The sequence below is a fragment of the Macrotis lagotis genome, chromosome 1, assembly GCF_037893015.1.
Source record: "Macrotis lagotis isolate mMagLag1 chromosome 1, bilby.v1.9.chrom.fasta, whole genome shotgun sequence".
NCBI lineage: Eukaryota > Metazoa > Chordata > Mammalia > Peramelemorphia > Peramelidae > Macrotis > Macrotis lagotis.
In genome coordinates, this window is record NC_133658.1 from 553,366,158 (window position 1) to 553,384,460 (window position 18,303).

Sequence of the window (18,303 nt, forward strand, 5' to 3'; positions counted from 1 at the left end):
AGGAAAATTTTTTAGGATTAATAGCAGATGAGAGGAATTAGAAAATATTAGCTAACTAGTAGAAACTCACTCCATTTGGGTTGGGGGGGGGAATGGCAGTGGGAAGCTAGAACCTTGACTGTGCCATACCAATGGCTGCTAACAATGAAATCCTTCTACTAAGACTAAAATTTGCAAAAGGTGTCCTTAAAAGATTAGCTCATTAGTCCTGTGTCAAGCCCCTTCCTTGAAGCAAGATCCAAAGGAAATATCTTGGCTGTGAAATTCCTAATTGAAGAAATTTAATCTAGGGAAGGAACTCAGGAAAAATGGAGCCAGATCATTTCTGCTTATGTAGAAAAAATCCGATGGCACTTATCTCTAAATTGCAAAGGCTACCAGGCAAGTACTTTATTTCTCTGTAAGACTCATCTTCACCTTGATTCCTGGCATTTGGAGAGAGGGCTAAATTTGGAAGAACACTGGCCTAGACCCCAGGCTTATAATTCCATTGTTTATATGACAATTCTCCATGAAGAAAACCTCTTTCCCGATAAAATTAAATAGTAGATAAAATAGCAAGAGAAGGAAATATATGAGTTAATACCTGTATATCATGTTTATTTTTTTCCTCTTTACATTAGTTAGTTACCTCAGTATAAACTAAAGGTTTAGTTTTTATTGTGCTCCAGACATTCTTGGTAGTTTGATGAAACCTTTTTCAGGATAATGTTTTGTTGCCTATATTCATAACTTTTTTTTAATAAGGCAATAGGATAAGTAATTAGCCCAAGATCACATAGCTAAATAAGCATTTTGTGTCCAAGGTCAGATTGGAACTCAGGTCCTCCTGACTTCAGAGTTGGTATTCTATCCACTGTGCCACCTTGCTGCCCCCACCAATATTCATAATTGAAGGAAATGCTAAATTTTATGTAGAAACTAGTGAAAATAAAGATATCCCCCCCCAACCAAGTTCTCAACCTTAGATTAAAAAGCCCTGCTCTAAACCAAGAATTAGGAAAAGAACAGTATCTTCAAAATATATGGATTTTTTTTTCTCTTCCATTACTTATGATTCTATTATAACCGGAGAGAACCAAAGAAAACTTGTACCTTATGAAGTAATGTGGTGTAATGGATTACTCTGGGAGTGATAAATTCTAGTCCTTTCTTGTGCAACCATTTAATCTTAATTACTCAGTACCTCAATTTCTTCATTGTAAATTAGATAACCTATGGGATCTCCTCTAACTACAAAATTAAATGGTTCGATGAGTGAGGTAGATGAAACATCAGGAAGACTGTATTAACAACATAAGATATACTTAAGATATACTGTCTGAGATTACTGAATTGAGATTCATCCTTGAATAAAGAGATGTACTTATCTTTTTTCCTCTTTGACTGAACTGACCAAGACATATATCCTATTATATATTCCTTCCATTTACAAGCATAATCAGATAAATATCTCCTTTCGGTAATTACATATTATCATATAATCTTATTTAAAGTTAAATATACCCTCATGGTATCATTGTCAAAGTAAAAAAAAATCTTGAAACAGGCCATCAGTATTATTTATGTATTTAGAGAAGAGAAAGGGCACTTCCTAGGAATGAAAAATGATAGGAAACTTTCTCTTTTGTCTCTTCAATTGCATGTTTTGGAAAATACCACAGTTAAGAGGAGCAGGTGAGGAAAAAATTGATGGCCTGGGGCTATCACACAAAGTGGGCTTTATTGGAAGCTACTAAGATATCTAACAAGATGTAGCTTTAAATGTTGTACTCATATTAATTAGTGAGTCCATTCCTTTTGAATTGATAGGACAATGTAAATTATATTGACTAGTATACAATCCCTTCTTCTTAACCCATTCTTAATTTTGCCTGTATTAAAATATTGGGAAGGTTGGGGAAAAGGATGGAGGGAACACAGTGTGAATTGGCCTGACTTTCAACCCTTTTAGATTAGGCTCTAAGCCTACAGTTCAATACAAGAATTTTAGTGGGTTTTTTTATCCTTTCATGTCCTTTTATCACCACTTGTTATATCCACAATACTTGGCCTATACTTCTATATGGATTGAGAATCTTTTTAGAAATGGATTGAAGATATTTTTCCACCTTTCCTTTGTGGATATACTAGTTAATCATAACATAATTATAGATCTATATTGCAAAAAAATCTTCTCTAAAAGATTCCCCCTACATACACATATGCTGAAATACATAATAAATTTTGATGGATGAGAATAATATGAACAAACTTTTACAATATAGTTTTCTTCCCTCATTTTTGTATTTAATCATATAGGACTTGATTTTCTCAAAAGTCACATTAAAGTGTAATTATAATATGAGATAATAATTCAAGTAATAATTCTATATAATATTGAAATCCTGGACATAAAATTAAATTTGGTATTTTTCTTTATAGGATTTAGGCATGAAAAAGTTATGAATCATCTGTGATTCTGTAATCCACTGTCTGACATTAGTAATTTGAGCAATTCAACCTGCAAGAGCAAAGCATAAAGGACAGATTGCTGTTGATGATCCTAGCTCATTCAGTGCTAATTTAATAGACCCTGGTACCAGATTTGTATGTATGTCTAAATGAAATGCTGTATAAAACACTACCCACTATGGGTTCCCCAAAAAGCGGACTAAATAACTGCATTGGGATTTTGTTCTTGTTTACTTACTTTATTGATATTGTGTGGCACTCAACTAGATTTGGATTATTCTACTAATTTGTTTTGAAATTGGCAGCTCCCTTATTTCTGTTTACTAAAACATTACATTAAAACAAGAGATACCTCTATTATACTCTGGAGTTCTGTTTCCTTATCTTCAAATTGGACATTTGTTCCCAAAATCATTATTAGTTCCAAATTTATTCTATATTATGTAAGGGATATCACTATTAATGCATTTTTTGTAACATAACTGAAAGAATTATTTTTATCTCATAGGAATCATATTTTTTGTTCATTTAAATTTAATATTTAAAAGTAAACCAGTGAGAATTCATTATTTGGTGGATATTGACTCCTCTGGGATCAAGATAGACTTTTTTATTGACTAAATTGACCAACCTTGAAATCAGAAAGAAATAGATTCAAGTCCTGCCTCAGATACTATCCGTGTCACCAGGAGAAAGTTAATTAACCTCTCAGTACTCAAATAACTCTGAGAGTGTATGCAATTTACAGTGAGTTACTGTCTTGCATAGGTGGAGTTTACATATCAATAGTTTTCTATATTAATAAATAAGTTAAAAATTACATTTGTGTGTGTACATATATATATATATATATATATATATAGGGATATATGAAAAAGCATTCATTTTTCTATTTTTTTTTACAGATTTTTAATTTGTCAGTCCCATATTCTTTAAAGAATTATGAATCACAAGAAGGCAGCTAGAAGTACCATTATAAATATAGGTAGCTTTGGGGATCATCTCTAGAATGCTTAATCAAATTTAAATTTCTTAAAAGCTATCAAATATTTAAGTAATCCCACTCTGAATCACTTTCTATTTATTCATGCCAAACTTGAAAATAATATAGTGATCTTTGAAAAGAAATTCCCAAATAGTAGGGAAAATACAGAATAAATCATGTTTCTTGATGAAATTTTAGGCACCTAATGTAATCACTTGTGGGTTATTATTTTATACATTGAGTATTTTTGACATCAATTTTATAGATGTAGTGTAAGTTCCATAGCAAAAAAACAGCTTAGCCAGGCTTTTCCCTCATTTTTCCAGTAGGAGCAAGAAAACCAAATATCTGAGTGGCTCTCTAGTTAAGACTTGCTGTTTTTTTCTTTTTGTTGCTGTTGTTCTTATAGTAGTTCAAACCTATAGTCTGAAGGAAGTACTGGGCATTTTCCAAGGCTCTACAGGTTTTTGCTTTAGTGATATAGCTCAGTTAACTCCCATTACTGATGATGCTGATGGAGATCTATTTCATCCTTAGTTAATAGAATTATAATATTACTATGATTTTACCATTATATGAAATCAAATACAATATTCAATTCCAAAAATACTGAGTAATAAACAGATATGCATTGTGGACCTAAAACAGTTTAAAAAAACAACCCAGCCACATAGAATTTGCAGTTCAATTGAAAAGGAGATAGGAACTAGACCTGTGATTTTTATTGATAGAGAAAATTACCTTTACCAATGCAGGTTCGCACTTCTTGACAAAGTATATTCTTAGAGTTGCCTAGTATGGAGAGGATCAGTGATTAACTGATATCACACAATAAGTATGTGTCAGAAATAAAGCACCATTGTCTTGTCTCTAGGACCTATCCTCTAGTCACTGAAGCATGATATTTCCCTTCAATTACATATTAATCAGGAAATTAATATTTCTATATGTTGTACTAGTTCTTAAAAAAACATTAGATCCAGAAATTAAGATATCTGTATGTTATACTAGAACTAAAAAATTAGATTTTGATTTAGAGGACTGAATTGTCATCTTGTCTCCATAGTTTGCCAGTTATGTGATATTGGTCTGATTTCTGAACCCTTCTATACTGCATGTCCCTCATTTGAAACATTAGTAATTGTTTTTGATAACCTCTTAAGGAATTTTTTAGTTTCTAATTTATGTTCTTTGATCTTAAAACAAAGATAATGATCCATGTAATAACTATGGAACAATTTTTCAAAGGAATTTGGTATTCACATGTGAAACTAATACCTGTCTATTAATGAGTATGGACAATTCATATCTATTGTTAATTTTGCAAAATCTATCAAGAAAATTTGCTTTTATAGACTATTAAAATATCTCTTGCTCTTCTTTCCAATCCCTGTCATAGTCTTAAACCAGATATTTTTGGTTTATCTTAATTATTTTTTCTGAAAAAATGAATACTAAGTAATTTGAATATAGCATATATGTAACATATAATACATGAATAAAAACACATTATTTGTGCTTATATTCAACATACTTTATTTGTGTGCATATTTTAAATTATGTGATCTTTTCAAAAACGGGTTTGAGCATAATGTAATTAAATTTACTTAGAATATTGTAAATATACATATGTGCAAATGTACACATATGTGTTTTATATATATATATATTTATATTTATCCACATATGCATATAGATATTTATGAATGAAAGAAGATGGTGTAAGATCAATTCTGAATATAACCCAAGTTTGAGATGGGCTTCTAATCAGGGGGTACTATGGTCACACATAAACACATATGCATACTAAGATAAAATTTAAAACAGAACCTAATTTCAAAGAGGCAGGCAGTAGGAACTTAAGTTTAGATTACTCAGGTTTCTAGGTATTCTTGATTTGTACTTGACTCATTGTAGAATCACTCTTACTTAGGGAAAGGATCTCCTTAAATAAATCTAAACTCCAGCACTTGAGCAAAACTCATCTTACAAAAGTTAACTCGGAACTGTTTTCCTCCAAGCAAAATTCTTCCTGACTCTTCTGTATCTAGTAGCTTTGGAAACCAAGGAAATATTAGAAAGAGACTGCTTAATTTGAGAAGGAAATCAAACAAGTTTTTTTGAATATTGTACTTTGGTATACCCCAAACCTAGTTAAATTATATTAAAAAATCAAAGGTAATGTGAAGGAAAAAAAGGAAGAGAGGTGGAGTGTTCTTTTTCAGCTTTGTCACAAACATAAAATAAAGCTTAAAATGAATTTTCCTAGGCTTCTGGTATGATGGAATGTAAAGGTCAAAGGTCATATGCTGTAATTTGCTGTTGTTGGGGGTTTTTGGAGGGAGGGGTTCATTCTTCTCCTATCGGAATGATGCTACCTGGTCATTACTAGATGGCATTCCCTGATGGAACTCAGCTCCTGGTAAGTATGAACCTATTTTCAGAAAGGTTATTTAATGTAGTGGTGTTGCTGATAAAGGAAAGAGATCTTGCTCTACTTCGGTAAAAAGAATAGACACCTCGATTCTCAGGCTTAAACCCACGTAGAATTACAGCAGTTCCGCCCAGAAACCTCTGGGCGGGTTCCACCAAGCTTCCGACATCTGGCTGGGGAGCTGGTCCTGTCCCCAGTAGTTGTCTGAGAAACTCTTTAGGCACCCGTGTTTTCAGAGACTGGAAAGCTTCATTTCCCACAAGTTTGAAGGTTTTTTTTTTTATTAATTTCCCGCTTAATTTAAAATGAAGGGTTCACGATACTTTTTCCATCATTTTTAAAGGGGAAGGAGAACCTTACGAAAATTACAAATACTCGAGAAGATTCGAAGGTCTTGCTCAAATGCGGAGAAGGAAAAGATGGTATTGGGAATAAATATTCTTAACATCTAGTCCATACTGGTTACTCTGGGGCTTTGACTTCAAAAAGAAGGGGAAAAGCAAAGCATGTCAAATAATCTCCTCCAGTCTCTTAGGCTTCAACTAACCAAAAGCTATTCCTGCCTCCATCTCCAGAGGTTCCCCCCCCCCCCAACCCCGTTTTCTTTCGGTCAGTTTTATTTTGCTCTGACCCACCAACCTAGATCCCAGTCTTTCCCCCGAGCTTTACTCATCTTGTCCCAACCCCAGGACATCCTCTCGAAAAGATGCAAAATTCAAGCAGAGAGGAAAAAAAAAAGTAAGGGAGCCTGGTGATGTTTGCTTATGTGCCAAACGTGGAGAACTTGTCCTTTTCTCAGCCAAGTGCGAAACAAGAAAGATAATGTCACACGAGTGCTACCAGCAAGACCCAGGCAGCGGCAGTCCCTCGGGAAGCGCCAGGGTACCAGCGAAGCCCGAGCTCTCGGGGATATCCTTTGCTGGTTTCCCATTGGCGGTGCGCGTTCCCGAAGGGGCGGGACTCCTGGGGTGGAGACCTGCCTCCTCCGGCATCCCAGGCGCGCGCTGCGCCCTCCCCATCCTCCTGCGCTTTCCTAGCGCCAGGCTGGCTAGGCTCGGTCCTGCAGCGCCCCTAGGCTGCCAGTCCATGCTTCAACCACCTGCTCTGTTCAGAGGGGAGGGGGAGGAGAGAGACGTTGCGGGGGGGGAGGGGGAGAGGGTGGGGGGAGGAAGGAGGAGAGAGAGGGAAGGAGAAGCTTACACACGCCTTCCAGTCACTACCACTCAGAGCCCAGTTCCCTTCCATCGCAGCTGCGGCTGCTGCTGCCGCCGCCGCCGCCGCTGCCCCTGCCGCCGCCGCCGCCGCCGCCTCCACTGCCAGGATCGCTCCCGCTGCCACCTGAGGAGACCTGCAAGACCCGCTGCTTCTCATTACCTTTCTCCAGTGATTTTGTTCATAGCACCTGGGCTGTTTTTTTTTTTTTAAATCGAGATTATTATTATTATTACTGCAAGAGAAAGAAATTAAAGAAATAAGGACCACCTGCAAATTACAAAATTACTCAATTTCTCCACGGGGGTAAAAGCTCTTGTGGTTCACCAATAGGAAGGGGAACTGCTTTGGGGGTATTGTGGGGGAGGGGGGAGTTGGTGGCACTGGCTGTTGGAAAGTTGCGTTCGAGGAAGAGGACAAGGTGCAGCCCCAGATCCTGGGGGGGCGGTGTGTCTGGGAGAAGCTGCTGCCCCCCATTCCCCCTTTCCCATTCCTAACCTCCAAGTGGTACTATTACAGAGGGGACTGGAGGACGACGCCCCCCTCCTGTGAAGTGGACTGTGTTCTTGCACACAGAAGAGGAGGAGGAGGAGGAAGAAGAGGAGGAGGAGGAATATGGCACCGATAGCAGCCCACTCCTGTACACTGGTCGTAAGCCTCCTGATCTCTGCCGCCGTCCTTAGGCCAGGTGAGCAGCTGCGGAAATGTGGCCACTCAAAATGCCAGGGTGAACTAAGCGGGGAAAGAGAGGGGTCATTTCCTGGGACCTACTTGGTCAGGATGCCCGGGGCTATGCGCAAAGGCATTTAGAGGAGGGAGGGAACTGGTTGTAGGGGGCCAGGAGAGTGTTCTTTTTTGGAGCTGGGACCTGTCACTCGGCCGCCTGTTCAGGCTTTGCTGGTTTGTTCAAGTTTGGGTGACGAGCAGGTGCACTCTTGGAATCTCAAGTAACTTTTATATAAAACTGGGGGTGTGGGAGTGATCGTGGGCAGACGACCTCTTTAATCCTCCCCCCTTCAGATCCCTGCGTTTAGTGGCAAATTTGTTCTTCCCTCATATACTCTCTGAGAGTCTCTATAGTGTCCAAGTCCACGTCATTGCCTTCAATGCAGTTTTTGTATCGGTTAGTTATGGCAGGAAATAATCGCACGTTACTTTTTTTTTCTTGATGAGTCCCCCAGGAACTTCCCCATGGCAGAATAGGTTGAAGAGATCAGAAGAGTGACGAGAGAGAAAAAACTGCATCCTTTCCCACAGTTGCTCCTTGTATATGGTTTTCCCTCCGTTCATTCCGCGTGTGTGACCAGAGAAAAATGGAAAGGGTTACAAGCAATACAACCAGAAATGGCATTGTTAATGTTTAGGTTTGTGAGAGGTAGATGGATTGGTGTTTTGTGATTCTTCCAGTTTGTGTGAGCTAACAATGCCAAATTGTGTCTGACTAGTCAGAAAAGACCTCTCCCCCCCCCCCAAAAAAAAAAGAAAAAGAAAAAACAGATATCACCCAAAATCGGTTCACTGACTTTCCAGTCCTGTTCTGGCTCAAGTCCTTTCGGACCACTTGGTTGTCACTATTCCTTCAGAGTGCGGCAGTTGCGGTCTCCTTGTTTCCTCCTCCCCCCACCCCTGAATTTGATTTAAAAATATAAATATGGGTCCAACATATATTTAAAGTTTTCTCATGTAGAGTGATAGCCGCTCGAGTTTGTCTGTTTCTGTTGATTATTTCTTTTTCTTTAGATCATAAAAAGAAAGCCCACTTTCTTCCTGGAGCTCTGAACATAATACAGAGCTCTTCAATTCTTTGCTAGGCAAAGCCATCAAACGGGTTTTAGAACCTCAAACCGCTCCCAGGCAAAAAGAAAAGAGAGAGAGAACTGGTGCTGTGTGTGTCTGTGTGTTTGTTTGTGTGTGTGTGTGTGTGTGTGTGTGTGTGTGTGTGTGTGTGTGTGTTTGGGGGGGGCGGAGAGGAAGAGGGATGAGATGTGGTGTGTGTTTTGGGGGTGGAAGAGGAGTAGAATGGGAGTTTGCCTCTCTTCTCTTTTAAAGTTGCTTTTCTGGTTGAAGTAATGACCTCACCTGCAGTCCTGAGGCAGGCTGAAGACAGCCCCTGCAACAAATCTTTAGCTTTGGAGAGACAAAAGAAGCCAAGAGTTTAAGGTGGCTAATTTAGGTGTTTGGAGGGGGTTGGGTGAGCTTGAAAAGAGGAAGATGGGTGGAGGGGAGATTGAGGAAGAGTTTCAGGATCAAAGATTCTGAAATATTTTCGATCTCTTCACTTTTCCATAATTCCAATGGCCAAAAGGGAAGTAAGCTAGATTTAAAAAAAAAATGTGTGTGTTGGCGGGGGGGGGGGGGGGTAGCATTGTCGGGGGGGGAGAGAGAGATGAAGACTATAAAATGCAAACCAAAAAAAAAGAGCCTGTAAATTTTTTTCAGTTTAACCGTTTCCTGACTCTTCTGGGATAATCGTAATTGATTAGCTCCCTTGCTGCTGCTGCGCCCCCACCCCCAATTTTCCTTTCGTTGCGGCTGCTGTTATTTTGTGTTGGACAAGTCCCTGGTCAGGTTTCTCTGCACATGGAACAGCTAAGCAGGGAGTGGTTCTGCCTCGGTCTAAAACGTTTCTTTCCCCCCCGCTGTGCAGTAGTCATTGCAGCGCTATTTATTTTAGCCCCGAAGGATTGTGTTGCCAGCAGTAAATGTACAACAGGAACGCGTGAACAGTGCTGGGAGAGTGTATAATACAGTGTCACATAGTAACAGGAACACACACACACACACACACACACACACACACACACACACACACTGCTTAATGCCAGGCTTCCTCTCTCTGGGCTGAATGGTTAGTAGAATTTTGCAGACCTGAAAAACCGAGAAGCTTCGAGTTACTGGACTCGCCTCTGTGGGAATAGATCCCTTTTCAATATCATAGGAGAGAGGTGTGAGGAGTGTGTGTGTATGTGTGGGCTTTGAAAAGCCCAGTGTCAATCGGAACAACTAAAAGTCTCCTAGTAGCTCAATGTACTTTCTTTAGACCCCTTTGAAAAACTGACTCCTGAGGGAATGCAGTATAAAAGCCTGGCACCGTGGACCAGGCAAGTTAGAACTCTCTCCTCCCATCCCCCCATCTTCTTTTTTCTTTTTTTCCTTTCCAGAGCGTTTTTTTTTTTAAATAGTGTTTGGTCAGATTGAAGAACAAAAAGCTCCAGTCTGTGAAATTGTTCGTCTCCCTCTTTTCCTTTCCCTAGTTTTTATTTAGCACTCTAGTAAATGATGACTTATAGTATCTATAAGTCCCTCTCTGAACATACTTTTGCCATGGGATGTTACTATGTACCTTTTGGGGTAGGAGATATTAATCACAAAGACTGAAGTGAATATAAAGGCTAAAGAGGATGTGTTCTGCATTCAAGGTAGACAGTCTCATTATTCTTGTAGAAAGAGCGTCAGCCTGTGGTGACATTTTGTATTGCTTTAAGACTTTGCCCGATTATATTTACAATAATAAGGGGTTATTGAGGTAGTGTTGTGCAATTAACTATTTCTCCTCTGGGGTCATCTATTTTTGTCTTCCTTTTAAAGTTTTCCAAACTGCTTACCACTAAGACTGATTACAAAATGGAAGTTTAACAACAGTTATAACATGTTGCTGCTTACTCTTCCTAAGTGAATATTTTCTTATTTGTTTGTTTTTACCAGACCAGACCTTAAAATCACATTTAGCATACATAATCTTAAGGATGTTAATGTTCTGTTCATTTAGTTAATGTTTTGATTTTTTGATGCAGTGATATTAAAACAAAACAAAACATACTCTTAAAAATAATGGAAAGTTAATTAGATTTCTGTATTGTTTTATTCACTGCTTTATTTTTTATTTACTTTTATGTCAATTTAGTATTTCTTGTGATACAGCAGAAAATAGCCTAGACAAGTACTCTGGAGCTTCTAGCCCTGGCTCTACCACTAATCCAGTACAACCTTGGTAATCTTTGACTTTATTCTAAAAATGAGTTTGACAAGATAATTGCTAAGGTTCCTTCCAGATTCCAAACTAAATAATATTTTTATGACATAAAAGCTGAAGACAGAGTTTCTATAGTTAAGACAGACAAGTTGCTGTTTAATTGGGTTTTTTTCAAAGATTCTGATGATATTAAATCAAAACCTTATAGATACAATTAGGGAAAATTTGAATTTTAAAGATTCCTTTGGAAAAGTGGAAGGCAACATGTGACATAGTAAATATGGAACTCATCAGGAAGACCTGAGTTCAGGTCATGCTTCTGACACATACCTGTGTCATACAGGGGTCAAGTTGCTTTACCTTTCAATCCCCTCAAGTCTTTAAGATTTAGAGATAAGTGGAAGCAGTTTGGCATGATCCTACACCAATAAAATCATGTCTAGATCTCCTTCACCACCACCTCAGCTATCTTGTTTAATCCAGGGAAAAGATAATTCCTGTATGATACTACAGAAATTTCTTAAGATTACTGTTTTTCAGTCAGCAAACTGAGAAACTAAGGGGTCAAGTGAGAAATATACTGGCACCTCTTTCTCTCTCCATAAGAGAAAGCTCCATTCTTGTAAAGCTTTTGGATTTCAGAAAATTGTGTTAGTCTACACCTGTCTCCACACAAATGGCAAGATGCTTTTTAGTCAACCTATAAATAGGTCCTAGACAAAGCAAATATTATTGTTAATGTTTCAGTGTGGAAAATCTTTTTCTCTATATTCTAAAGCTTGATAAGTGACTCCATTCAATATGTTAAAATATTTTTAGTGTTAAGTTTGAAGCTTTTGCTGATTTGTTTACAAGTATGGATGTGGATCTACTTGATTTTTTAAAATATTCTAAGATTCATATGGTACAACATAAGTGACAAAGACAGGAATTTTGCAATGTTTTTTTCAGCTTTGCCTCATGCAAATTTGAAGAGTGTTATTGCAATTCCTATTTATTGTTCCATTCCTATGGATAAAATCAAGCATCTTCATGATGCCTGCTTACTTTTGTAATTGTCTCATAGGTAAGGCTCTATTTAAGATAAGGGATATATAAGGGGCAGTTAGATGACACATAATGCATAGAACACCAGCCCTGGAGTCAGAAGGACCTGAGTTCAAATCCAGCCTCAGGCAGTTAATAATTACTTAGCTGTGTGACCTTGGGCAAGTCATTTAATTCCAAAAAACAATTACAAAATTGTTAATTACAAAAATTACAAAAAAAAACAAGCCAAAAAAAGATGAGGGACTTATTTGCTTAGCATTTTCAGTGTTCAAATGAAACTTTGCTATAATCAGAAATATTACATTATTAGTAGCACCTTTTTATTTGTTGCAGTCAATGAATGATTAGAACACTGTGTTGTAAAGCAAGGAAAAATGTTAAATTTTTAAAATTCTCTGAATCACCTCTAAAACCAGCACCACCTGTAAAAACTGAGTGGTATTGAAGCTTTTCAGGATTACTTTTTGTCAGATGATAGTATTTTTAAAACTATTTTCATCCATCATCATGTTTTTCTAACTTTAGCAGCCATACCTCTATTTGTTCTACTCATTTACTTAGCATCAAACAATTTTAAAGACTTTTTAGTTCCTTGAGTTCTTAATTCAAGTAGACTTATCTAGTACTTAGTCTAAATATGCAGGTTTGTATGTGGGTGCACCTACAGAACATTCAAATGAATTATACTTATATTCATATAAAAAGTTTATTTTTTTCTCTCTGAAAAGGATATAGACATAGTTATTTTGTAGAACAGCACTATGTTGTACTATATAGAGGACCAATGTTTCTATCGGGAAGACCTGTGGTAAAGTCTTGTCTTTGACACATTTTTTGTATGACCATGGAAAAATCACTTGGCCTCGTGTTGCTTCATTATGGTATAATTCAACTGGAAAAGTTGAAGTTATTCTCTTATATTGGTGTAGGGAATTCCCATACCCAAACAAATGACTCAATCAATGATATGTTGTGAGATATGAAAACATATATAGGGATGGGGGAGTGTATAAACTTAAATCTAATTAATTTTAATGTGCAAATGTCATTGATAGAACTGCATATTCATTCAATTACCTAAACATATAAATCAACCTGAACTGAGAAAATACTATTAAAGAATGTGTTTATATATGTGTGTGTGTGTGTGTGAATTTGACTTTTATATTTTAGTTTCATATTCATTTTTTGTAGTAAAAGAAGAGACAATTTTTCCACATCTTTCACAATCTTCCTTCACCAGAGATATATTTTGTCCTCCATATGGAGAACACAATCAAGATTAAATATTTTCTCTTATGTATATAATTAGCTATTGATACATAGTATCTTATATCATTTTCCATGCTGATTATATCTATAGAAGATGGCAGAATACTGAAATATGCAACTTGTACATGCATCACTCTTGTTAAAATGTTTTCATCCATTATGATTTCTTTGTTAAAGTATCACATGAATTATAGTTCCTCTTTTTCTTATCTTGAGCAGAATACAGTATGTGCTTATATACTTCAGTGAGAACCAGCAGCAAACAAATAATTGTATTCAATATGCATTTATCAGTCTGTTATCATTGCTTATGTTCCAAGGATAGAATTAGCCATTAATGCTCCCATCTTTTTTTCCATTCAAATCTCAATTATCCATCCTAGTAGAGGGAATCAAAGGCACAAGCAATACACAATGGCAACACAATATATACAAGTATATGCATGTATAAGTCACACACATTTAATTTTTGACTTTGGTATATGTTATATCAACATGAAAAAGTCTTTTTTTTAAATTCATAATACTTTTTTTGAAATCACATTATGAGTAGGAGATTAGGTAACTTGTTCCCCTTCTCTGCTTTTCTTCTCATCTCATAAAGTCATGAAAGAACTGCCAAGGATAGAGGAGAAACTTAGACATTTTAATTTAAGGGGCCCTTAAGTATTTTGATGTAAAAGACATTCCCTTCCAGTTCCTGAGTTAAATAAAAATTGTAATCATGTCAATAAAGAGATTAAATAAAAAATAATCATAATTTATATAAATGAGAACATAATAACAAATTTTCTGGGGATAAGCCCTATAGTTCATTCTAATATTTTAGAAAATATTTGGGTAACTATGGGTACTTTAAACTTAGAAACATCATATTTCCAGATATTTGAACCCTAAATGCAATATGACTTTCCTTCAGTCTTAATTCTTTTGGAGTTATACTTCAATCCATTACTGAGGCTGCAATCTCATTAATATGATTACTGTCTATTTAGTATCCTTGTATAACTCTTGACCACTCTCCAACTCCCACCCAAGAAAAATACTAGGGGAGACTGAAAGAATTTAGAAAACTGAGATTCTTTGTATAAGATAATTGACCTCTCAATTTTTTCTGCTACAATTATTTTGACATAACTAGATATCTCAAAAAAGTAGTAAACTTAAGTAGTACTGAAATACTGACTTCTAAAACTTACTTTCCATCATGAGGGTTATTTTTTAATAACTTTTTTGCTTTTGGTGGTAATAATTACTGGTAAATGTTATTGCATTATTAGAGACCCACTATTTTTATGCTTAACACCTTTTACAATATCAGGCACCTGAGAGAAACTTAATTAATGTTTGTTGACTGATTGATTATTAAAGTTATTTTGTCTTATCTGGTTTCTCCATAGCTCTGGGGCTGAGCCCGAGTCTCTCCCTCACCTGCTCCTCTCCCACCCCTCACCTTCAGGAAAACTCATATTATTAACTACTATGTCTACAAAAGACTTCAGAGATGCCTTAACACAATCCCACTCTCAAATTCTTTCCTGAACTAGTCAGAGGTGTAGGCTGGAGGCAGCAGCCAGTAGCCTGACTTTAATTGATGAACACTTGCCATGGATTATTAGATAATTCTGTCATTTGTTTCAGACATCTCTGAGCTGTCAGAGTATCCTATAAAGTGAGAGGAGGATAATGGGATAGTAGTTACAAATGACACAAGTGGAAAGACAGGCCAAGATTTAACTTTCTCCTGGTCTGAGAATAGGACAGAGGCCTAAAGGAGATGGGTGGTCACTATGGCTACAATTTTTAAATCATTTTTTTTTGTTTCACTGCTTATATCTAACAGTTCAGAAGCTTCTAGATAAAAAATCTATCAGATCCAAATTACTCAAGAGAAATTATAGCATCATGTTTAAGTCATCAAAGGAACTTTCATTGTTTCTAAAGCAAATGTCCTTCTTTTACACATGAAGAAATTGTAATTCAACGACATGAGATAATTTGTTCAGTCATAGAGATGGAAAGGGCCAGAATTGGAATTTGAAATCAATTTTTCTGATTTCAGATACAATAACTTTTTATTGTGCCATTTTAAAAATAGAAAAAAAATTTCTACTACTTTTCCCTATACTTTAGCAGATAGGGAAGATAAGAATAGAAAATAACATGGGGAGCAAAGAAGGTCACCAGAGCAATTATAGCCAGTGCCTCACCTAAAGGGGAGAGGCAATTAGTGCTGTCCTGTACACTGTTAGGGAAGGGAAATAGATGATAATTTCACACAAAGAAGTTGCGCCTATTACCCTTTCCTCATCATCCTCATCCTCTTCCAGTATGAGACTGGAGAGAAAAGAATATAGTTGTGTCAGAAGGCTAGGAGTAAGAGACTGACCATTACTGAGAGGAACATGGAGTGTGGAATAGGGTAGGATCGGAGGTGTAGGACACTGGGAGATTTGCCTTAGAGACATAATGAGTTCATTGGCTCTGAAATTGAAAGAAAGAATGAAGATACTCTGAGGTTGTAGATTCAGAATCATAGAACTGGAAGGGTGAAGAGGCAGGGGTCAAGATTCAGAGTTATTTAGGATTAAGACAATTATAGTCCAGCAAATATTCTCATAGCTTTCCCTCAGTTATAGGTTGTGGCTATGTCGTGGGTTGCTTTGGGTTGGTCACTTTCATACAAAATAATGTTTTATTTAAAGAGCAACACTTCAACATAGTTATTTTACCATTAAAGGACTGGTTCTTATCAGGAATTCTTTAACTTGAGAATATAGGAGATATTTTTGGTAGAGAGAATGTGCCACCAGAAATCATAGTTAATTCCTATAATAATAAAATTTGCAAAGGGGGTCCTAAGAGAATCAGCTGGAGTTGGCAGTGGTGGTGGCAAGTGGGTTCTGAATGCTGAATTTAAAAATGAGTTAAAAATAAAGCAATAAGAACTTAGCATATCTGTCTTTCGTGAACCTATCTTGCATCTCAGTGGCATCCTTCTCATTGATTTCTGGGTGTCCATCCTAGGCACAGAGAGCCCCACAAAGATGTAACCCAAATAGTAAATAATCACAATATCAGTCAAGCACCCTTCATTTTGAATGAAAAATGCATGCTTCCACCACCCACAATCCATTTTATCTATATGACTTGCATTAGAATTAAATATTTATTAAGTCATCAGTCATTTGATCAAATAAAAGCAGAAAGAAAAGATTCTGCTTTTTGAATATTAAAAAAGATCCTATATATTCTTTACACCATATTATACTATTGTATTTTTGGAAGGACACAATACAAAGTGAGACGCTAGAACTAGGTCTGATTTATCTATAAGGTAGAAAAATTGTTTTTAAAGCTGAATATTTGTGTGGCAAAAAAGGTAATGATCCTGAAACTCTTGAACAAAAATTGCATTGACCAATGTAATCACATTTGTCATAGACCTTGATGATCTATTTCTGAAAAAAAAAGTCTCATTTCAAATATCTAGTTCTTTTAAGGGAATAAGCATTTATTTTATTTTATTTTTCCAATATCTAGTTTTTCAAAAAATGTCTCTAATGGGAATTCCATAAAGAAAATAAATCATCCAACTTAGATCCTTTTTCCTTTAGGTATGACAAAGGGGGTTCATTGTAAAAAAAGTTTGCAAGGGCTCATCACCAAGGTACCTGTAAGGATATAAATTTTTTGACCACAGTAAAGGTCACCTACTAAGATATATAGAGGTATTTTGGTCTTTAACAATGGACGGACTTAATCACACAACTGAAAATCCTTCATGTATAGGATGAGTTTCTATATCCATATAAATATGATATCATTTCCTCTCCAAATTGCTGTTTCTCCTTGGTCAAGCTATGTTGATGACTCATATTCTGTAACTTCATACTCTCTTTGTTGAAGTCTTTCCTTATTCATCTTAAACCTTATATAAAATAAGAAAAAAACAATAAAAATAACACACACACACACACACACACACACACAGCCTGAAATTTTGTACAAGATCAAAGCCATTTTGTGATCAATACCTAGTTCTTTCTTGGAGGGGCAGGACAGGGTTAGTGGTATGAGCAGAAAATGACAACAATACTCTAGAATGCTCACTATGACTATGGCTCTCTCTAATCACAAGCTAATGTAGTTTAACAATAAAGTTGTACTATTTTGAATACACATTCTCATCCATCTTGGAGAATTTCTACTGCACACTACAAATTAGATTGTGTTTATCCTGCTATATAAGCCAAGATCAGAGGCATCATGTGATTTGTAACAATATTGACATTGTACTTAATTACACTAATGGTAAAGAATACCATCATTGTTTGTTCAGTGTGGGTATGATAAGTGATGAATTATATTGGAGACCTAATTAATACCCTTTGGCAATCTTTAAGAAACTTTTTTTTTATTTCAACAGTTTATTTTGAAGAGAATCATTTTAAAATAAAAATATTTGTCAGTTTAAAATAAAATATTTGTCAGGATTTTAAAAAGGTTTTCAAAAAATTACCATTTCCTAAAAATATAAACAGTACTACTATTTAATAGAATTCTCACAATATGATTTTTTTTGCTTTTGTTACAACTAAAAATCAGAAAGAAAATATATTTAATAACTACTTTTATACAAAAATGCCTTATATATAAAAAAGTAAATAATTTTCATAAAGTACTGTTAAAGATAAAGCAACAATTTATACATTTTCTATTTATAAGTGAATTCCATTAATATGCTAGCACATAATTGGATAACTTCAAATTGGAATAGGCTGATATGTTCAAGTTTGTAGTACATGCACTTTAGCCTTCATAAACATTTTCTGTACCTGCAAGGAGGTGTGCATAGTTTTTGAGAATTTTTATGTTAGTTATAAGATTTATAGCATATTCTTGTAAACAAGTTTCATGTTT

At 36.0% G+C, this 18,303-nt stretch overlaps 1 protein-coding gene across 1 annotated transcript in view; it reads left to right on the top strand.

Moving 5' to 3' along the window:
* Positions 1-7,156: 7,156 nt before the first annotated feature.
* The window catches only part of ALCAM (activated leukocyte cell adhesion molecule), a 247,927-nt gene continuing 236,780 nt past the window's right edge, over positions 7,157-18,303 (top strand). The window contains exon 1 of the mRNA XM_074214405.1: positions 7,157-7,773. Within this exon, the coding sequence (XP_074070506.1) occupies positions 7,701-7,773 (73 nt within the window). The 5' untranslated portion in view covers positions 7,157-7,700. The remainder of the gene's footprint in view (positions 7,774-18,303) is intronic.